The sequence below is a fragment of the Argopecten irradians genome, chromosome 1 (genome assembly GCF_041381155.1).
Source record: "Argopecten irradians isolate NY chromosome 1, Ai_NY, whole genome shotgun sequence".
Lineage (NCBI taxonomy): Eukaryota > Metazoa > Mollusca > Bivalvia > Pectinida > Pectinidae > Argopecten > Argopecten irradians.
In genome coordinates, this window is record NC_091134.1 from 51,937,366 (window position 1) to 51,961,892 (window position 24,527).

At 34.2% G+C, this 24,527-nt stretch overlaps 3 protein-coding genes across 17 annotated transcripts in view; 2 read left to right on the forward strand and 1 right to left on the reverse strand.

The window, feature by feature from the left end:
• LOC138332601 (uncharacterized) overlaps positions 1–24,527 on the forward strand; it is a 338,301-nt gene that overhangs the window by 67,262 nt on the left and 246,512 nt on the right. The gene's annotated exons all lie outside the window — the stretch shown is intronic.
• LOC138332491 (gastric triacylglycerol lipase-like) lies at positions 276–12,717 on the forward strand. The gene is made up of 10 exons (XM_069280509.1): positions 276–563; positions 3,080–3,290; positions 4,999–5,113; positions 5,912–6,062; positions 6,444–6,530; positions 7,136–7,291; positions 8,016–8,087; positions 8,520–8,591; positions 9,119–9,205; positions 9,371–12,717. The coding sequence occupies exons 1-10, from the start codon at positions 435–437 to the stop codon at positions 9,527–9,529; spliced, it is 1,239 nt and encodes a 412-aa protein (XP_069136610.1). The 5' UTR covers positions 276–434; the 3' UTR covers positions 9,530–12,717.
• LOC138332369 (CUGBP Elav-like family member 2) overlaps positions 16,079–24,527 on the reverse strand; it is an 82,828-nt gene continuing 74,379 nt past the window's right edge. For all 15 annotated transcript variants that reach the window (XM_069280506.1, XM_069280507.1, XM_069280481.1 and 12 more), the window contains one exon: positions 16,079–22,131. The gene's annotated coding sequence lies outside the window, so the exon portion shown is untranslated. The remainder of the gene's footprint in view (positions 22,132–24,527) is intronic.

Consider the following 24,527-nt stretch of genomic DNA (forward strand, 5'->3'; position numbering starts at 1 on the left):
TAAAAATCATCCATTTATTTATTTATTCCATTTTATGTTATGTGGAAATTTTAGTACTGTAGATTTATCTACTGAGTATTTCATTAGGGAAAAAAATGTAAAATTTAATTACAAGTGGAAATCTCGTTTAATGTACATTCGTTCGCTCTCCAAATATAATCTTGCCATGACTTTAAAAAAATCAAATAATATCACAAAATTCAGTCCGGATCCTTGATATCATACGGTTTCGAAAATTATAATAATCCGCTGTGTTTACATTTCCGGTGAGAAATAACAAACTTGTGATATGTACACATGTGTCACGAACGGAAATGCACACTTTAAATCGTCGTTGTCACATTTCCCCCTCATAAGTGTTTATGATAGCACGACTGACGTCGCAAAACTATGAAGATGTGATGGGTATTTTATAAAAGAAACAACAAGTTAAAATGCTCGTTTTATTTTACTGTTTGTGTGTAAGTTTTCTTATTGGAAGATCTGAAAGTTTCCAGTCAGAAGTTTTGGAGAAAATTCTCAGAAACTGGAGACACACGGACCCGGAAGTCTTCATGAATGTGGTCAGTTGCATGGTGTGCTCTTACACAGTTAGACTTGGCCTACATTACAAACATGTATAGCCATCATTAAAGGCCCACTACCTTTCCAAAACAGCTCTTATTTTTTAAAATGGGAATGTAAAACGAGATCGATAATTTTGTAACGTCGCAAAAGTTATTAACTTACCGTTAATACTACACGTATTATCACCTTCTGAACAATTTGATTAAAATAAATAAAATAATAATTTTCATAACGCGGGTCGTGTTATGTTTCCCACCGTCGTCCTAAATACCGCGCGGTAGTTGACTATCACTGCGCCAGACGGCAAAGCAGCGAAATGACTTTCCACTGTTATCTTATATTACGCAGGAAATCTTGCATATGTTTGGTGTTGTAACCTCATCTTAGGCCATCGGCATATATTTTCTGATGTTATTAATGTTTTTAAGAAACCTTTTTATTTTGCTCCGGAAAGGTAGTGGGCCTTTAAATCTGATACATTTTTCACTGAATTACTCGAACAATGTATAGCAGGTTTTACTAAAACTTTTAGTTGTACAGGTTTGGCACAACCCTGCATATGGGTAACAGTTACCCATTTGAGTAACAAGTACCTGTTTGTAGTAATCAATAAGTTACCCAAATGAGGTATCTGTTAGTGTTACTCAAATGGGTAACTGTTATCCATATGCCATCCTCGATACTCCAGGGGTTCCGATCACTTACGATCTCCAAACCCCTGGACTATCTCATAGTGAAATTGTAGGCAGCTCATGCATGCAGCGCTAAACATTTGACCAATCACAGATTAGCAAAGATTTCCATTGAAGACTACAGAGAGAGCGACGCCCAACTTCAAAGCCACACAGCCAACCACATTGTACTGTTATACGGCCCTTTTGATGTACATCAAATGACTAAATTACCTGTTCTATTCTGTTGCCTCCAGTTTTGCTATGAGATAGTCCAGGGGTGTAGAGATCGTAACTGGGTTGCAGGGTTGTGCCTACTCCAATAATGTTAGAGGTACATAAGTACGACAAGACACTTTTGATCATTACGTCGTGCCAATCAAAAGTTTCTCAATATCGACGTCTAATATATAATTGGATTTGGTTGTGCCCAGCCTGTTGTATATATTGTGCAGCCTTCTAGCTTTGCACTTGAGGTAATTTCCCTTTAGCCTAGCTCAGTTAAAGAGGTGGACCAGTAAGTTTAGAGTAAGGTTGCAGGTTCGAGCCTGGCTAGCAGCACACTCCTCTCGCGCTGTTTCATTTAGTTCTGAAGACCACTCAAAGTGGAAGTATTGGAGACTTGCTTGGAGAGAGAACCTGGGCAAACACAATTTAAAGGAAAATTCAATTGTGTAGCAGGTTTTTATATATTGTACATATATACTACATAATGATACAGTCCCTCAGACATCTAGCTTCATGCTAAGGAGAATTTCCTTTTAGCCCAGTCGGTAAAGTGTCGGACCAGTAAATGCGGGTCGGGGTTCGAGCCCAGCTGGCAACACACTACTCTCAAACTGTTGCAAATGTTATATACGTACTGTACAGTTACTGTAGAGGTATTAACACAAGACTCTTTAGAAACGATATGATAGATAAAAATGTTTGTCATTCATATTAAATCAAACAAGTCTTCACTTCTTGTTATTTTTAGATTTAGCAATTGTTATAAGTTCATTGTTGTTATGAACGTGAAGAAGTCTATAATTAAATTGTATTATAAATATGTAACACATACATTTGTATTTAAATCTAGTATTCTTAATGCGCTAAAATTGACCTAGCTTAATTGTAGGCTCAAAGTTCTGATTTAACGATCAGAATTTTGAGACTGCAATTAAGGTTAGTTTTAGAGGACTATAGTATTTCCTAAAGCAAACTGCAGTTGAAAAGCACTACATGTCATATCATATTTGAAATTAAATCTATAGGTCCAACATCAGACGTGCATGTACATTGTAAACATGCAGATGATATTTCTAACTTTTAATTAACAGGAGAGGAGAAAATACTCAGCCAGATCAGAACTCTAACCTAGAATCTCCGACCACTAGCAAGATGCTCTACTGATTGAGTTAATTTTTTGTACATCAAAGACATGCATTTTGATGCAGTAATTGTCCCGATCCTGGACCTTTACTTTACTTTCTCGAATTCTCTCCCTTTTTTTAACTCGATCTCTGGAGTCTTTGCCGTAAAGACTCAAAGAAACACACAACCTACATGAGCTGCCTGCAGGTTACCAGCTATATAGACCGAATGCAGAATCGTTACACTGAAATACAGACATCTGTTAAAGGTCAGGATGTGTAAAGCCCAGAGTTTGGATCAGAGTACATTACTCAAGGGGGTAAACTATATACATGTAGTATATTGCTATATTAACTGATTAAAGTCATATACATCTCTTCCTGTCAAAGTCAAGTATCTGACTATAAATAAATCTTGAGGAAGAATTACATAACTTCACCAATTTTCTTGTGTTATTAATCCTGATTTCTAATTGACTTATTTTTCAGTCCCAGCTAGTGACTAGTAAAGGTTACCCCTGTAAGGAGTACACTGTAGAAACAAAAGATGGCTATCTGCTCGGTGTGCAGAGGATCCCACACGGACGTAACAATAGATACCACACCCCTAATCACAAGCCACGCCCGGTCGTGTTCCTTCAACATGGACTCCTCGGTGCCAGCTCTAATTGGGTAGCCAACTTAGCTAATGAAAGCCTTGGTAACTAATTATGATTTTTAAGCTATATTGCCTGATATATTACATACAGAGAACTGCACTGAACAGTTGTTATATATATAGGTCCAGTGGTTAACACAAAAAGCATTAATTGATCGTTATGTTAACTCTTTTGGTACCGTTGTCAACTATAGTCGGCAGGATTTTATAAATTACCTCTAACTTCCCTGTTGTTGACTAAAATAAACACTTGATACTGAATAAAAAGTCTCCTGTTTTATTCTCAATTTCAAAACATTCATTATATATAAGAAGTATTTTAAGTTCAAAACAAATTTTCTGGATGCATGCTAAATAAATATTTTAAACCATGTTTATATCTTTTTTTAATGGCAGAGAAACAAGATAAATCAAATAGACTTTATCATCATAAACACCATGGTGGTTTGTTGTACCTTAGCTCCGGATTTCTAAATGAAAAATAAAATCATGATGCAGGTTTTAAATAATTCTTAGAATGTTTTCCTAAGTAAGATCAAATAATTGCTCTTATAACCTTCGCATGTTTTAATTAAATGCATTAGCATACAACAATTGGACATTTTGTCCGACATTTTTTCAAAAATTTCATTTCTGGTTCAAGACTATTAAATACTTTTGGAACGGAATCTGGAAAGAATACAAGGTATGGAAAGAGTTAAAGAGTAAAGTTAAAATAAGTAAAAGATGTACTTACCCGGTTACCGTGAGAGTTACATAAACAATGTACATGGATTCTAATAGAGTGTCCACCTAAACTTCAGGGCTACAGGTCAGAAACAGGAAAATAAAACAGTAACAGGGAAAAAAATCGTACATAAGGTGGAAGAATTTTTATTTCCTGGGGTCAGTAAAGATTCTTACAAACAACAAATATATACAAAAAATAACAATAACAACTGACTCCAACCTTTAGCAGTTTTTTCGCTCCATTCAAGGCAGCTTTTTATACATATATACTGGTATATGAAAAAATAATAATACTCTTTGCCACAGTTCAGACTTATTTTCATTCACCGGCATCTTCAGGCTGAATTGTTGTTTATTTACATTGTTGTGATATATGATGTCAACAACATTAATGACGTCATAAGTACACAACAGCTGTGATATCATCAAAAAAAGTCAGGAAATGACACAATGTACATGAACATAACATATTTTACAATCAACCAAGGATTGAGTACTTTATAAACAATTTTGCTTTAGTTCATGTATGGTTAAACAATCATTGTTAAAGATGCTCCACCGCTGACAAATGGTATATTTTCACTATCAAGAACAGGAGCAGACGATTTAGTATTTTTCTTCAGTTACAAAAGTTACTCACTTTACACCATTACCATCATTGAAAAGTTTGAGCTTCTAATTTTACTGCAAGTTAAAAATATGAAAAATAATTAATTGCATCCCGAAAAAATTCTGTGTCACTATATCCTATATGGAATGAAGTACTGATTGCGCATGCACCAAAGGCGAAATAAATTATTTTAATTATTTTTTGTTTATTAGACATATACATATACATGATTAAACACCAATTATTGTTCAAATGATGAATATCATTTATGCTCTGTCGGGGGTGGAGCATCTTTAAATTATGTATATATATACAATGTACATAGAATTAAATATACATGTATTTGAATTTTTAAAACTGATCTGACTATTAATGGGATCCTGATCAATTTACCCTCTATCTGGTAAACAGGTTTCCAGCTGGCTGATGCAGGTTTTGATGTATGGATGGGGAACTCCCGCGGTAACACATACTCTACCAAGCACATCAAACTTTCTCCTCAATCTGATGACTTTTGGGAGTTTAGGTTCGTATGCAAATGAGAATTTTTCAAAGATTTGAACAAGGGTTAATTGTGATAAGTTGACAAAGGAGGAAGCAGAAAATATAGGTATTAGTTATATAGTTACACATTTAATACCATGTATACCTATTGTCTCCCAAAGGATTGTTTTTAATTTTGTGGCATAAGAACACACAAGGAAACTTTGTACAAAGCTTTTTGTTAATAACTGAATTATTATTACTGGCAAGGCTAGCTTGTTTTAACAATCCTGCATGCTGTTCATAGAATCAGCTAAGATATCAATATTTTCATAAAACAAATGTTTACCATGAAGTCCTACATATGATCAACTCTAATGTATTGTTAGCTGATTTGACAAAAGAAAAATTCAAATAATTAAGTGATTTAATTGGCAGTTTTATGCAGAACTTTAAACAAAAAAAGTTTATCACAATTCCTATTTTATTTAAAAAATACTTCTAGACTACTAGACACGGAGAGTAACATCAGGGCTATTCCAACATTATCTGTGTATGAGTGAAGAGCATGTACAATTTGATGATCAAGTGTTAAGTAAATGTACTCTAATTTGATATGAACATGCATCCACTTCTCTCCTAATACTGATGATTTAAAAGCTTAACCTATGTAGGATATATGTTCTAAGGGGAGATAATTTCAAACTTTTATTATTTTACACTATTTGAAGAATTCAAACAAGTTTAGGTTTATTCAAAAAGAGTAATCTTTCAGAAATGCATTCCTTCTATTACTCTTTAACTTTAGTTTCGCTAAAATTCCTTATTTATGATATTTCAGTTTTGACGAGATGGCAAAATATGACATTCCAGCTGTCCTAAATCATATACTGACCACAACTGGACAAAAGGATTTGTTTTACATTGGTCACTCCCAAGGGACACTCATCAACTTTGCCATGTTATCAGAAAACCCAGAACTGTCTGAAAAAGTAAGAGTAGACACCGGTTCCTACATGTTTTTTTAAGTTTTATATATCTACCTATTAGCCAAATACTTTTTGACATATTAGACGGTAACTTAAAGTCGTTGAAAATTAATAATGAACAAAATATTTTCAGGAAAAAGGTTTACAATAACTGTAAATCAGATATGTGTAATTAATTGTTTTGTTCATACATTTAAAGAAGATCATTATCAAAGTGATTTCTCAATTTGCAGTACAACTTTAATTGATGTTTTGGGTGTTTTTAAGTGTTTTTTTCCCTCAATCCTCATCCTGAGGTTATTGGAGTTTGAATTAATAATACATCAGTACATCAGTATATCTTATCCTAAATATTGCTCTAAAGTTTGTTGTTTTACATTTCAGATCAAACTCTTTGTTGCATTAGGACCTGTTACAGTGCCTGCCCATATCATCAGTCCACTCAAATATGTAGCAGTCATTCCGGACAAGGTTTGTCAACTCATTTTATCTTCAGACTTATTTCACAAGAAAATTGTATCAGGTACAAAAAGCCTTCTAGCACTTCCTGTTTTTTGGGTTGACATGGTAATTCCATGGCTAGAAGAGTGCATTGTGAATTTGCGGGGGTCAATGAGTATGGCCTGATATTAACACCATTACTAATTGGCCTTCCACATTTTCGTCAGGTGGCTGAGTGGTAAAGGTGTCACTATTGGACATATGTGCTGAGTGGTACAGATCACGTATTGACATATTCTACCAATATAGTCTGCCACAACTGGGTCAATTTTAACCTACGTTGAAAGTCTTCCTGCATGTATTTTGGTCACTCCGTCTGAAACAAAGTGTGTGGTATAAGGGAGATAACTTACTATTATAGTTAAGATGCTAATAAGTGCATTGTACTTGTCTCTGAATCCAACCTTTTATGACATGTATGTTGTACTGTATCGTTTTTGAATAAAATATTGTCTAACCCAGAGATGTATTTGTTCATACTGTATTTATTCTGGGTTGTTGTTTGATTTGATTCTTGGCTTTAATTTATTTTAGCCTGCAATGAATTATAACTTCACAATGTATTTATTTTTCAGATAGCCTATTTATTGTTAGGTAGGAAAGATTTTCTCCCCAATGACCTTATCATCAAGATTCTGGGCGATACACTATGCAAGGAAACTACAACAAGAGCTGTGTGCTCAGACATCTTGTTTCTGTGTGCTGGCTACGATATACACAACTTAAATCAGGTAAACATTATCAGTTGCAAATAGTCTTATTTACTTTACTTCAGAAAGAGTTGTAAGATTTCCATTCTGTAAGGGTACAAAAAAGTTAAAAGAAATAACTGTGGATCTACTCATGTTTAGGAATACAAGGTAGACTTCATTGTTTACCTTCATTTATCATAAGTATTCATATACATGTACTATGGAATGTATTGGTTATCAAATGTTGTAAACAAATCATATTGTTCTCGTAGAAAAGCTTATTTTTCCAAGAGATCAAAATTTGTTTTAGACACAAACTTTTTTTCAAAGGAAAAACATAAGAGAAGATATATTTGCTAAAACTTTAAATGACAATATATAAAATCAAATTTCATACAACCAATTTGATCACTGAAGCAGCATAAACAGGTACACAGAGTTTTGTAGTGTGATGTCAGATAAATGATTCCTTACATTGGTTCTATTTCTGACACCATTCTCATGGGCTCAGATTAAATCTCACCTTGTGTATGGAGTGTCCTCGATGAAGGTTCTATTTCTGACACCATTCTTATGGGCTCAGATTAAACCTCGCCTTGTGTATGGAGTGTCGTTGATGAAGCAGACACTCACTATCCAGGAGCTCCTGGTTCTATTATCATACCATTATTTCAGATGTCTGTTAAAATGTTTTATATTTTGTTGTCCTGGCTATCTAGGACGACAGATTTTGTCTCACGCTCTATGTCTGTTATTGTTCCAGACACGACTACCTGTGTACATTGGTCACTCACCTGCTGGCACCTCCATGCAGGACATGGTCCATTTCTCACAGGTATTACAACAGCGTGACCGAATATCAAACTTGATCTACATTATATCTTCATTTTTCTCACTCAATTTCTCTGCTGTGGTATGAGTATAGTGGTGGAGAAGGTATAGGGGTAAGGTGTTTAATCATTATCTTCTAGTCCTCTATCCAGTGGGATACTTGCACAGCACTAAATACAATTATGTAAGCGTTATATTCTCTATCGTACTTCAACTTTCCTCCACATTCATAAACTTATTATAATCTTAATCAATGGGTTTTAATAGCACTTATTACCTGGTAATCAATTTCTGATGATCTAGCTCTTCTGGTTAATTTGTCTAATACATTAGATCGTATCTCCATGTTTCTCCAAGAATACATTTTATAAATTCATGTATTACGTAATTACTTGCATTACTTCAAAGATTTTCTTTTTTCTTTCTGTTTGGACAGATGATCCGTAGTAAACAATTCCAGAAATATGACTACGGTTCTCCAGAAGCTAATAAACAGCATTATGGACAAGTGAGTAACAAAAAAGTTCTTTGACTGTATATAAGTACATTGTATACCGTATTCGACCCAGTAAGCGCCCATGTCCCTAAAAGTGCCCCTCCCCTATATGTTTTCATACTTGTTGGCTAAATAAATGGAAATGTTATATCTTGACGTTTCACAAAATCTTGTATTTTCTTTTATTGCTGTAAGGTTTTGCAACACACCACTTACTTTATGAATCATCTTTAGACATTTAAACCCATTTACATGGAGAATGATATACATGTTTATCTTCCAGTCATTACATCTTTTTATCCACACAGTGTATCTATTATTTGAAGGGATGCTATTTCAGTGATTGTTAAAGTCAGATCACAAAAATTTATTATCTGCAAAATTTGATTTTCTAATTTTTACTTCAAATTTTGACCAGTGTAATTACCGCCTATACAGTATTATAAATATATCACTTTCTGACAAATCTGATTTACAATTTGGTAATTATGATCAATAGTTGATGAATCTGTCACCATTAATATTCTGTGTACGTACAGGACACACCCCCTTTATATGATGTAACCAAAGTGACCGCCCCTGTTGTACTGTACTGGGCCGAGAACGATTGGTTAGCTGTACCACAGGTGAGTAACAACATCAGAATAATAGCTCAAATATCACAGGGAGTGTATATTAACATTTTTTATCAGCTAACTGTTGTAAAATAATAATGTTCAATATCCTATTCTTATTAGTGCTTGGAGAGCTTTGGTTTTTTGACAAAATTTTAAAATGTTTGATTGTTGTAGGATGTAAAGATTTTACAGTCAAAGTTACCAAATGTACGCGGCAGTTATGAGATCAAAGACTGGAACCATCTGGACTTCATCTGGGCTGTGGACGCATACAATGTGTTATACAAAGGTATCATCCAGATGCTTCTAAACAAAACAGAGGAGGGTGTATAAAATCATAACCCCAAGTATTTCATAATTCTGATTTATCCACTTTATCAATTCATGTTACATTATGTTTAAAATTAACTTAATAAGTCAGATTTGTTGTTTACACTCATTGTCGTTCTGCTCACCTAACACTATCTTGACTTTTGATTTGTCTGCAAAATATGAATCAAACGTTATGTGGCACACATTTCTGATAAATTTGTGTAATGTTTTGTTTAAAATATGTTGTTATTCTTTTGGGGACAAAAATTACAATAATCAAAAACTTTACTTTTTCTTTTTTTGTTGAAATGTATGTAAGCTCAACTTAATCAGTTTTTTTAGCTCGCCTATTCGAAGAATAGGGGGAGCTAATGTTGTCACCCCGGCGTCGGCGTCAGCGTTGGCGTCCCATTTCACGTTAAAGTTTTTGAGCAAGTTTCTGTTTCGTCAATTGTTTAAGCTTAAATCATCATAAATGTTTATGATTTTATTTTCCTAATGTGTATGGATGCTGAACGTGATAATAAAACCAATTTGGGGCCCTTTAGGGGTTTTTTGAGTCTGTTAATTTGTCATATTTCCATGTTAAAGTTTTTGAGCAAGTTTCTATTTTGTTTATTGTTTAAGCTTAAGTCATCATAAATGTTTATGATTTTATTTTCCTAATGTGTATGGATACTGAACATGATAATACAACCAATTTGGGGCCCTTTAGGGGGTTTTTGAGTCTGTTAATTTGTCATATTTCCATGTTAAAGTTTTTGAGCAAGTTTCTATTTTGTCAATTCTTTAAGCATAAGTCATCATAAATGTTTATGATTTTATTTTCCTAATGTGTATGGAAGCTGCATGTGATAATACAACCAATTTGGAGCCCTTTAGGGGTTTTTTGAGTCTGTTAATTTGTCATATTTCCATGTTTAAATAGTAAATACTTGAACATTAACTTCTAATGAATAGGCGAGCTTTGCTGTTCTCCAACAGCTCTTGTTAACTTGTATGTTTACAACAGTTTTATTTAAACTTTGTCTACATTTTTCCTGTCTGAAATCAAGTGATTTCATTTTTTGTTTCTTGCCTATATCTGATACACCTAAAAATTTCAATTTTAGGTCTAATCGCCTTTTGTCCGTCGTCGTGTGCATATGGCGATAAACAATTTACTTTTTCTACTTCTTCTCCATAACTACTGAACCAAATTTGTTGAAATTTCGCAGAAACCTTCCATAGCCGAAGGTCAACCAAAATTGTGAATTATATGGTCCCAGCCCCCCAGGGGGCCGGAGGGGTGGGGCCAAAAGGGGTCAAATAGGCTAAAACTTCAAAAATCTTCTTCTGAAATTCCAGAAACGGTAGAATCAAATAAGGTACTCTTCATAGATTGAAAGGTCTTAAGGTCCTTTCACAAAAATTGTGAATTATATGACCCTTGGGTCTCACGTTCCCCCCTGGGGAGGGGGTCAAGTTTACTATAGTTTATATAGGGAAAACACATTTTTTAGCACTATTTGGTCATTTGTAATAGGAAATAAGTCAAATGTTGTCAGAATTATCAGTATGAGATGGCCATTAAATCCTATTAACAATTTTTCCCACGACTGACCCCCAGGGGCCTGAGAGCAAAAGGGGTCAAATAGGCTAAAACTTCAAAAATCTTCTATTGAAATTCCAGAAATGGTAGAATCAAATACTCTTAATAGATTGAAAGGTCTTAGGGGGTCAAATCTATTATAGTTTATATTGGAAAAACACATTTATGAGCATTATTTGCTTAATTTTCATAGGAAGTGAGTCAAACTTGGTTAGCATTTTAGCATCATATCCATATTGGTCCTGGCCGACCCCCAGAGGCAAATGGGCGAGGCCAAAAGGGGTCTAAATGACTAAAGTTTAAAAAAAAAAAAAAAAAAAACTCTTCTGAATTCACAGATTTGATGGAACCAGATACTCTTCTTAGATTGAAAAGTCAAAGTTATAAAAATCACTGACTGACTTCAAGGGCCTGGTGGGCCAATATATAGTGTTTATACGACATTGTTTCATTCTGTTTCCGAACTCAGGTGACCGCTAAGGCCCATGGGCCTCGTGTTATATATACTAGTCAGAGTATGATATTATTCGTAAAGATAAAAACATTGTACGTCACTTTTCTAAATGTTGATGGATGTTAAAAATTGATAACATATTTTCTGTAATTTACAAGTTTTTATTTTTACTGTACTTGCTTTCAGGTAAATCTGTACCCTAATGATATTTTTCAGTATTACAAATGTGTCTGATTTGGTGTTGTGGTCAAATCATTAGAAATTTAGCACAGAAGAGGTCAGGGGTCACCTGCCATACGACTTGTTTCTTAATTAATGTAAAATAACTAAAAATAGATTATTTTTTATTAAAGATGCGCCACCGCTGACAAATGGTATTTTTTCACCATCGAAAACAGGAGCAGACGATTTAGTATTTTTCTTCAGTTACAAAAGTTACTTGCTTTACACCATTACCACTATTGAAAAGTTTGAGCTTCTAATTTTACTTCAAGTTGAAAATATGGAAAATAATTAATTGCATCCCGAAAAAAATCCGTAGCACTATATCCTTTATGGAATGAAGTAATGATTACGCATGCACCAAAGGCGAAATAAATTATTTTATGTTATTTTTTGTGTCATTTAGGCTTATATATATACGATTAAACACAAATTATTGTTCAAATGATGAATATCATTCATGCTCTGTCGGCAGTGGAGCATCTTTAATGTGTCTTTAACCAAGATTATCAGTATTAAAAATAGTGTTTCACAACAATAAGATAAAATAATAATTAGCGATATGTCTCCATCTACCAGAAAGTTTTCTTAAGCATCTATATGGGGGTCCTATTTTACCATGTTCCCTCTATCAGTATATCATGGATGCAGAGATGCACGTATATAACTAGTTTTGTATTGTTGATGTGTAAACTACTTTTTAGCCAAGATCTGTTGTAAAGGTTTTGTTTACTTTATTCTTCCTGCATAACAGCCTGGAGGCACAATGGCACTTATAGTCAGTTTCATTTTATCACATAACTGGCCCGATCTCATGCATAAAAGGCACGTCGTGTAATAACACTATTGTTGCATGTAATAATTACATTGATCATAATCAAAATATGATAAGCAATGATTGTTTTGGTAAATGGAAACATATCAATAAACTAATAAATCTGATTTTAGTTTTTGTCCATATATACCTGGTAAGTCGCACTGGAGTACAAGACCTAGTCCCGATTATCTGGGAAAAAAGTAGCAGCTTATATTCCGCAAAATACAGTATTAACATATACTTGTTAAAATAATTTGATGTGCCATTCCTCTTAAGGCTTGTGGCATATCAAATTATTGAACTTGTTTAATAAATTAAATATTGCATAGCAACTCATGTAATATCTCCTATTTATGTATATGTGTTAAGGGCTTCCTTTTTGTATTAAATTATTTATATATTGTATATCATGCAATTTTATTACTGTTAGTCTTTCAAAACGTCCAATGTCCATTCCAGCAGGTTTAAACTCAATGATCTGAAGTAATTCATACTGCCTCTATGGAGATTTGACAGAAGCTATGACAAAACTATATAAACTACCAACAGATATGTAATTAGAGAGGTAGCATCAGACAACACGTATTCTGTATTTGCATATTACAGAGTTATCTGCCCTTACAGGTAGGTATTGATTGTGAAATGTGTTTGCAGACAAAAAGTCGTAATTTTCTGCGAAAATAATGCAAGCTTCGCTCATAAAATATTGTGATGGATATAGCTACCCGCAAGGAGGGTACCTCTGTAATGTGCAAAGACAGAATAGGGCATTGCTCTATGAAAGTTGCTGCATAACCCATATATGGCTGCCAAACATATATACAGGCTGTATTGTGTAGGTGCTTGAGGTACAATTCATGTACTGTAATTATTTTGTAATTTACTAGTAAATCTTTAAATCCAATGATCATTATTTGTGGATGCATTAATTCATTGCTTCTTTACAACTGCAGGAATTCCAGATGTTTTCTTGTTTCTTTTTCATTTTTTTTATCGGAATTCCATGTTTTTTTGTTTTTTTTTTACATGTTTAGAATTAGAAATACTGTGAAAGTGTCATTTTAATGTACTCTATACCTTGAGAGGTCAGTGAGGCATTGGGTTAACCAGAGTCGTCTAATCAAACAAATTTGAATTAACATTTAAAGGTTAGACTAAGAGAGTTGCCAACATTCAAATGTATTTTTGAATGATATATACAAAGACCAGTCTATCGATTCCTTTTGGTCACATAGCTGTCAAAAAATATTATGGTAATTTTTTTCATTTTTCTCTAGCATTTAATTGAGTTATAAAACTTTACATTCTGAAAGATACTTTGGCCTAGAATATATTATAATAAAATGTTATAGCAATTTTATATTCTGAAAATTAGCAAGCTTGACAATTGAAGCATAGTATTATTTCCACAAGATTTGTAGAAACATTTCTGCTCAGAACATGAAGAACCAGCTTTCCTTTCACAAATCAGAGCTGTGCAATCATGAATTAGAACAAGAGGCCCAGAGGGCCTGTATCGCTCACACCTGGTTTGTTATGCCAAGTAATGATCTGAATACAGGTTCATTGTTTCTTTTCTGAAGGAATTTTAATATTAACCTCTAAATCCCCTATTGGGCCCTATTTATAGGATTTACCTCTATTTCCCCTATTGGGCCCCATCCGTCCTGCTCCGGGGGTGTCAGAGCCAAAATTTATAAAGTTCTGTTCCCCTTCTCCCAAGGATGTTTGTGGCCAAATTTGATTACAATCCATGTAGAACTCTATGACAAGTAGCGATTTAAAGGATTTACCTCTATTTCCCATATTGGGCCCCGCCCCTCCTGCCCCCGGGTGGTCAGAGCCAAAATTTATACAAGTTCTGTTCCCCTTCCCCAAAGGATGTTTGTGGCCAAATTTGGTTACAATTCATGTAGAACTCTATGACTAGTAGCGATTCAAAGGAATTACCTCTATTTCCCTTGGGCCCCGCCCTTCCTGCCCCAAGGGGACCAGAGCCAAAATTTATACAAGTTCTGTTCCCCTTCCCCCAAGGATGTTTGTGGTTTAAATTTGGTTACATTCCATTCAGAACTCTATGACTAGTAGCGATTTAAAGGATTTACCTCTATTTCCCCTATTGGGCCCGGCACCTCCTGCCCCTGGGGGATCAGAGCCAAAATTTATACAAGTTCTGTTCCCATTCCTCCAAGGATGTTTGTGGCTAATTTTGGTTACAATCCATGCAGAACTCTAGGACAAGTAGCGATTTAAAGGATTTAGCTCTATTATCCCTATTGGGCCCCGTCCCTCCAGCCCCCGGGGGGCCAGAGCCAAAATTTATACAAGTTCTGTTCCCCTTCCCCCAAGGATGTTTGTGGCCAAATTTGGTTACAATTCATGTAGAACTCTATGACTAGTAGCGATTTAAAGGATTAACCTCTATTTCCCCTATTGGGCCCCGTCCCTCCTGCCCCCGGGGGACCAGAGCCAAAATTTATACAAGTTCTGTTCCCCTTCCCCCAAGGATGTTTGTGACCAAATTTGGTTACATTCCATTCAAAACCCTATGACTAGTAGCGATTTAAAGAATTTACCTCTATTTCCCCTATTGGGCCCCGCCACTCCTGCCCCTGGGGGACCAGAGCCAAAATTTATACAAGTTCTGGACCCCTTCCCCCAAGGATGTTTGTGGCCAAATTCGGTTACAATCCATGCAGAACTCTTGGACAAGTAGCGATTTATAGGATTTACCTCTATTTCCACTATTGGGCCCCGCCCCTCCTACCCCCGGGGGGTCAGAGCCAAAATTTATACAAATTCTGTTCCCCCTCCCCCAAGGATGTTTGTTGCCAAATTTGGTTACAATCCGTGCAGAACTCTATGACTAGTAGCGATTTAAAGGAAATGTTGACGGACGGACGGACGGACGCCGCGCCATGACATAAGCTCACCGGCCCTTCGGGCCAGGTGAGCTAAAAAAACACTTATATGTATATTACCATATTTGATTTCCTTTGTATTTTTGTTTCTTGGTAAAATTAATTATTGCTTAGTGTCGTCACATAGAAAACAAATCATGATGTCCTGCAGTGGGGTAGATGTTTTTCTACACTTATATGCTTATTATGATATATTATTAGTGAATAATGTTTTATTTCTTGATGGCGTTCACTTCTGAGGGTTGATTGTATCCCTGGCATTGTCAATTTCTTCTTGCCGTTTTATTTAAACCAGTATATCTATATAGATCTCTTGTGCATTTAACCTTGTATCATTTCTATGCAATATCAATTGTGATTTATCAAAATGTTGTCGGCGAGTTCCACCTTTTGATATAGCACTGCGCTCTGGCCCTACACCAGACATCTATCTGTCATAATGTCCAAGTCTGGTGTCTGGGCCAGTATATCTCGGGCTAGAACATTCAATGTATATTTGTCTGAAAAATAAAACGGTTATGAATGTTCTAGTTGTACAATCAAGGACAAAAGACACAAAGACCTATTGTTTTATTTGAAACTGTTTAATGGCATACGATTCTGTACACAGCCAAACCACAACACAATTCATAACTAATATTTAACAAAGGTGACTTTCTTCACTCAGAAAGTAATGCGGACATATCCTGCCCGCCCTTCGCACAGGCTCACAAAAGAGGAAAATCAAATAAAAACATACAATGATCTTCCATGATCTTATTTTCTGGGTCTGGTTTATATTGAAATAAATGCTATTTATTGGTATTTATATATAATTGTCATATATACATGTGAATCTTATACCAAATTTTATACCATTAGCTTTTCTAGAGCTATGACAAATGTCTAATTATCCTTAATATCTGTCGTTTCAGAGTAGCGCACAGATATAAAAATAAATATGGCTACCGGGCAAGACTAATCTGTTTGATTCTGAACAACTCGGTAACTTTTTTGAAAAGTGCTATAAACATAATTCATAATAAAATTTGAATAAAATAATTGGTATTAATGTGCTACTATAATTGGTATGTGGAGAGTTTAATTATAAGACAGATATCTTTGACTAGATATTCATTATACACTGTACATTGTGATGTGTTCCACTACTCTACGACAGTTCACTATATACCACAAAAATACTGTATGGCTCTTTGAAATTGTCATTATGTGCTAGCATTTAGTCGGAGATTTTGATTTATCATGTTATGTATATGAATTCCCTGTGATTTATGTATATTTGAATAGATCAGAACTGGAGAATTTTGTCCATGCTAAAATAAAACTAAAACTGAAAGCAAATCTATCATGTATACCTATTTTTTGTTACAGTGTCATATCAAAAGTGAAATTACTTCTGTTTGAATTCAGTCAATCTAATATAAAAATCAGAGAAATCATTTTTGAAGTGATTTGTTTACTGAAGTTAATTTTAGGAATTCCTAGCAGGATAAGGAAAAGAGACTTATATTTAAATAAGCAAGCAATTTAGGGAATTAATTATAGGCTATGATACATGTCTCTTGATCACAGTTTGAAATCAAGGCAGAAAATGATATGTTTAGATTCACACTTGTCATGTACGTGTGGAGTTTAATTTCAAGATATAATCGTTATAATTGACAATTTGACATATACATGATTTATAATAATATGCAGGTAAAAATATAAACAAGTGAGACAATACCCTATTATCTTTTTATTTTACCATTTTTATTTCAAATAACAAAAAAAAAGTTTAAAATTGGGTCACAGATTTCTCTTCTGAGCAAATTTACTAAGTTTGCCACACCAAGTACTTAGCCTGGCAAGCTAACAAAAATAATAATCTAACAAACTTTTTCACAAAAACATCACCACATCCCAGAAACGTGATAGATTTCCTCAAGTTTTGCTATCTAATGAACTGATCATACAATAATGCTGCCCACGTTGCATTGCTTTTTTCTCCTGATCAATTTCCATGTTAATGTATACACAACTGGAACAATCTATTTTGTAGATGTGATCATATGTCTTGGTAACAAATCTCAAGGATATCTACCTTTAAGTACAGTTCTGTTGAGTTATCCCTACCAAGGTGTGGCTTAACAATTTTTTTAAAATATCAACACGCCAGAAGGTACAGGGTCTGGATTCAGATTACACCACAAAACATATGTAATTACAAGGTTAAAATACTAACACAGTTTTCCAATATCTGGTACAAGTCAATAATTTTTATATAAAATATCTTGGAACAAAATAAAACATTTCGATTGCATGTACAGTTGCATTTGAGCCTATGATGTAGCCCTAATGCAGTGTTTAAAAATTCCTTTTACAAGAACAAGAACATTGAACAGAAATAATTTTGTTCAACAATGATTCAAGTGATTTGGACTCATATCAAAACAATTATGGAATATTATGCAATTGTGAAAAAGGTGGTTTAAAAATGGCCTCTTATATTTGTTTTTGATGAATAACCATGGACAGATCAAAGACTTCAATTGGCAATTTTCGACATGATATGCATCACATGAACAGTTGATTGAGAAGTTAAAATTATCTGTGTTCATATGACCCTTCCACAGGATGGATCCATCACGGACGGGTTTGCGGTGGACGTTAAGACCGATGAGGTCCAATTCCAGTGGAAGAGTAAAAACATACGTATTGCTCACCACACCTTAAGTAAGAAACAAACAACTGGTAAAAATGTCAAATTTTCTATGAGAACAAAGCTTCCTTTTAAGTATATGGACATTCACAGTTCCTCAACATCACCTTTAAGTAATTAAAACTCCATTATGTATTAGAGAACACTAAAACACTTATCTGATAGATATGAACTAACCGCTGTCTGCGACAGTATTTCACTACTGAATACATGGACAGTTTCACCAACAAACACAAGTTTTGTACACGTATTCCTGAGTACCTTCAGCATTACCGACAGTCAATCTCACTGGCTTACCTATATATAGCATAAAGGAATCCCCAACACTATATACAGACAACAGGGATTCCCCCTTGCTTCTAAATATATAAGGTGACTCCTCTATGTAAATATAGCCACAGAAATCCCTAAAACACCAAGGCCTTGTCAAAGAACTCTCCATTGGACAAAGTTTATTGTGTATTGTGTCAAGCTATAATTATCACAGAATGTTTTGTTTATCTTTGGACAAACATTGACATACATAGAAAGTTTACAAACGGTCATTCTAAACTAGAATGTTGAATTTTAGAAATTCAAAAATTATTGAACAGTTTACAATTATGATTTTCTCTCACATCACTTTAAGATACAAGTCTTGCCAAAACAGTTTTATCATAATTAATATACAGATAGCTATTAATTACACGTAATTAGTTATGCTTGGTCCTTTTGATATGCATTTGACAAGACATAGACCGAACTGCAATGGTTGAAACTCTAACAACGTTGTGAACACAGAACTGAGTAAGGCACTTACATCTCAATAAACCCATACCTCCAGCAACCTGCCATTTTGATTTGTAGCCATTTTGATTAGCTATCATTCTCAGCTTAAATATTGCTTTCTTTCAAATGATTTGATTTAACAATGTGCATGTATATATTTAATGCATATGAAGTGAAAATAAACTACATGTATATTAACATGTTCCCTCTCTCTCAATCGTTTCAGCACTCCACACACCGGTACAAGATCAACGAGAAAGGTAAGGCTAAGCCCAAAACAAGGTCATGGAAAAAAGATGGCACATGTGGTTTGGCTACGCTTTAACTTTAATTTGAACTTCGTGATCCTATGACCATGTGTGTTGTTAAGTTGACAGTTGTAAAAAAGAATTAGCAGTGAATAATTGAAATACTATATAAAGAGGCAATAAAATGAGATGAGAACCTAGTGGCAGGTCAACAGGAATCGCATTCAGCAGTGACTATAACACAAAAACATTCGATTGTCGTCTCGGATCACAGCTGTGCTTAAAACACACAGTTATACAAGGAAACAAATGTCTAAATCATTTATAACAAAACAACTAATCAAAACACTGACAGCTGGTATTGCTCTGAACTTCTGGCCATGTCAAGTCAACATTTTAATTTCTAGGGAACATGTCAAAATAAAATTGATGCAAAAAATGGTTTCAATTCTTTAAAAAATCTTTTTCATTTAGAAGCAGACATCTTTTTACTGGTCTGAACTTTCAGTCTATCTATCAAACTTTGTATATTTTATTTAGTTACAAATCAATAATATCAAGTTTAATGCATTTAAATGTCGGGCAAAATATGGCAGGCAATGGTAATCAAATAAAACAACATAGATTCATCCTGTATGGTACAGCCAGTGAGATTGACAGCCAGAAACAGCTCAACTTAGTAGTAGTATTTATAGATTCAGATTTTAGTTTGAATATCAAACTCACACCAAAACATTATTCACCATTCACATGATATATTATGATATATATTTTGAAATATCAAGACACAAAACCGTGTACCAAAACATCAACATTCACCAAAGTGCAATACTTGCCAAACAAAAAATGAAGGAAAAAATATTGAAACTGGGTTATTCAAGAAAACAAATAACCATATTTTGATTTTTCTCACTCTGTTTAACAAAACCATAACAATATATATATTTTTTACTCTCTCTCTCTTCCAACACAGATGAAGAGGAAATAGTTCTTTACAATATTTTTTTGTTTTTAACACTGCAAACAATGATCACAAAAACATACTTATGGAGAAACGTTTTAACAAACACTTTGCACTACACATTACAATATAATAAGCTTATAAGCACTAGTTCAGATAGTTGGTAAACAGCCATAGAACAAAACACTGGGCTGCCATAACTGGGCGTGGGCAATCACACATTTCCTGTCAAGTCTCATTACCACAACCATCACAAACGGTTTACGTACATCAATTCTCCGACAAGACTATCTCGTCATTACAATAAACTGTCAATACGAACATTTTTTTTGTACTTGTAAGACACTTCACCGAATATTCCCACACAAAAAAATAATTTATTGATCATTATGTATATCTCAGTTTCACAATACAAACTTGCTAATACCTTATGACAGTTAAGATACTCAACGGCAAATTTCACGAGACTTTTCAAAACAACAAAAACTTGTTTAATACTGTGTTTAATATAGCGAAACATGGGTGGGTAATATTGGACATTGATTAAGCTTTTACATAAAACTGGCTCGGTTTGGGGTAAAGCTATTCCTATCCTTAATGTTAATATTTGTTTATGCAATTACCGTAATGTCTAATGTGATAATGAGATATTCCTTGAAGATGAAATTACCTTATTCACCCCTAAAGACACATTTAGACTCTTCTAAATCAAAGACTAGACCGGTCCATTAAGAAATTTCAGGGGTGAATGAGCTGAGGAACAGGACAGCCTCTCGAATAACACCGTTCCAATGTTCCAAAGATATAACATGGAACCTGCCATAAATCACTACCTTACATGATGGACTACACACAAAGTTTTGCTACATATCAAGTTCGTTATAAATGATCTCACAATTGATGCTATGTATGGGCGATAAGTATCAGGCTATATTTGAGATCAAATCTGAACTATCCTGTATCTAGTAAAAAAAAATCTTTGAGATCTTAGAACTGTTGAAATCATTATTAATCCATTTTGTTAGTTCTCTTCATCAAAAAATGTTTATTTACATGAAACTAAAAAAGTATGGGAAAAAATCTTTAAAATATTGCCGTCAAGGGCAACATTCTTAAGCTTTATAATAATTCTTAATGATAGGAGTCTATTATTGATAACTGCTATGATATAGGGGGGATTGTATACGCTCTGTCAGCTCTGCAAAACCAGAGCAGTACTTGTGATGTACAGCACAATACTAGGAAGGATTACTCCATCCCCGGCTACAGCTGATGAAATATAACGCATGCAAATTAGTGTGTCTCATCTGGACATCTATTGCGCTAGCCTCAGAATATCCAAATAAAATCATTCAAAAGGCACCATATTGATGCCGAAGTCGCTCTACAGATTAAGTCAAATTTTCTTTGGTATTTCTCGTCATGTTTACACTGAACATACACATTACATGCACTTGACTGTGATTATATCTAAAAGCATATCTGTACTATAATATATATTTATATACACACCGACATATACATGTATCTAAAGTTGACAATATAATACTTTACATTAAAAAGACAAAAAATATGACAAATCTTTGTTACAATACAGTATTGTACAATTAATAATTCCAGATATGATATATGGCAACCCAGTGATTTGATTACAAAGTCTGCACATGTAATTAACTTTGAACAAGACAACAAAACAATGATATTTGTAAGTGAATAATAAGTGTATCGGTGTTGACCACGGGCCCACTCGGCCGGTTTGACTGACAATTACAGACGGAGCAGGATGGACTTGTGGCTTGCTGAGGGACACTTACGTATTTATGCGACATGAAAGTTTTTGTCAATCATACAGGCTAGCGATGAGTTATGTAAACACGAAGGACGTACGACGGCACGTAGACACGGGGACACACCACTTCACGTCAACGCCACGTTGTCATCTACGTAGAAAGAAGCAAAGGAAATTAATTATAACGCGCTGGTGGGCTAACAAATATGGCAGAATTACCATAGCTTTAAAATATACAAAGGCTTGCTTGACCCTACTCATTAATTCTGTTTCAAACTTGTTTTAGTAGGCTAAACAAGTCTAATTGATGAATATAATCATTATGTAATGTTCAACAAAAAGTTTTGGGAGAAAGTTGCACCACTCAAAATTTCGTTTTTTGAAATTTTTTATTCTTGCTTTCAAATCTTGCGATCCGACTGGATCCTATTACATATACATCGTCATATTCTTGTACCATATTGTCATTGTGTATTTCAATCTGAGTGTTATTGTTTTCCACCCTTCCCTACCTATTTAACCTTAATGATGTGACCTCATACAAAGATTGATCAGACACACTGTTAAAGTGTAGGAAGAGACGGGTGGTTGGAGGTTAAACGTATGTAGCAATTCACATCAAACAGGTAGCAATCAATGTTAAAATGATGGTATTCACAATCCCACAGCAGTAACCTTGAACGGACATACGACAGAGCTAACAATGACCTTTAGCCATCGGACAAGCCTCACCAGTGACCTTGACATTCATTAACAACATTCCAAAATAACCAATATGAATAAAAAGAACTTTCCTTCTCTCTGAAAACACTTTCTCAACCATCATTAAGCCCATTCAGTGCAAGACGTAGGTTTTAACCATTATAGCTTTCCCCATAAATATCTGAGAATGGCAGACATTCAAAAGGTGACCAGCCAATACATTAACATGCAATCGTCAGTAGAGTACCACATACACGAAGAGTTTCACATGGTAATTCAAACAGGTCTATATTTAATCACAAGTTGTAGTTGATGTTAACATCTAAGGCAACTTCCTAGAGATCCATCCTCTTCAATTCATTTCAGAAAACATTCCTCATGCAAACTGCTTTCCTTTCACCAGAAATGATACACAAATGATATTCAGAAGAGTATAATATCACTGAAGAAAGGACTCTAATCTCCATTTCACAGGGCAAAGCTATTGGTAGCTATGGTTCATGAGCATAATGTTGGCACATACCAAGATAGTTTGTTAGTTTTGCTGGGATGTATTAGGCCTGCATGCTCCATGCCCATATATATACTCATTAGTTTAGTCACCCTTCCAACAATAGCTACTTATACACTGTTAGAATATATAGGCAATACGTATTTCAGTATGTATAACATTTTGTATTAATCTCTTACATTTATTACTATACATCTACACAACACCTTCATGGCACATGCATAACACTCAGATCTACAATATCAATATTTCAAGAGGGAAAGTTTAATTTAGTGACTTTAACAATAGAAAATTAACTTATGATTTTGAAAGATAGGTCAAGCACAGCCTCACAAAATAAAATGGAGGAAAAGAGAAAAAAACAGGAAAGGAAGTCGACATAAACTAGCACAACAATTATATATATACACACAGCGTTGATATTTAACATTGGTGAATTGTTTACCGGTCACACAAAGGATTTTGTTTACCAGTCTGACAATGTGGAGGATGGGCCCCTCTGTACCAGCTAGTGTTAGGTCGTTAGTAGAAGCACACAATGATGAGGAACAAACATCTCAAATCTTTGGACATATGTGTTATAAGGATGACTTATATATGTTATAAGGATGACTTATATGTGTTATAAGGATGACTTATATGTGTTATAAGGATGACTTATATGTGTTATAAGGATGACTTATATGTGTTATAAGGATGACTTATATGTGTTATAAGGATGACTTATATGTGTTATAAGGATGACTTATATGTGTTATAAGGAGGACTTATATGTGTTATAAGGATGACTTATATATGTTATAAGGATGACTTAACACATATAAGGATGACTTATATGTGTTATAAGGATGACATATATATGTTATGAGGAGGACTTATATGTGTTATAAGGATGACTTATATATGTTATAAGGATGACTTATATGTGTTATAAGGATGACTTATATATGTTATAAGGATGACTTATATGTGTTATAAGGAGGACTTATATATGTTATAAGGATGACTTAACACATATAAGGATGACTTATATGTGTTATAAGGATGACTTATATATGTATAAGGATGACTTATATATGTATAAGGATGACTTATATATGTTATAAGGATGACTTATATGTGTTATAAGGATGACTTATATGTGTTATAAGGATGACTTATATGTTATAAGGAGGACTTATATGTGTTATAAGGATGACTTATATGTGTTATAAGGATGACTTATATGTGTTATAAGGATGACTTATATGTGTTATAAGGATGACTTATATATGTTATAAGGATGACTTATATATGTTATAAGGATGACTTATATATGTTATGAGGAGGACTTA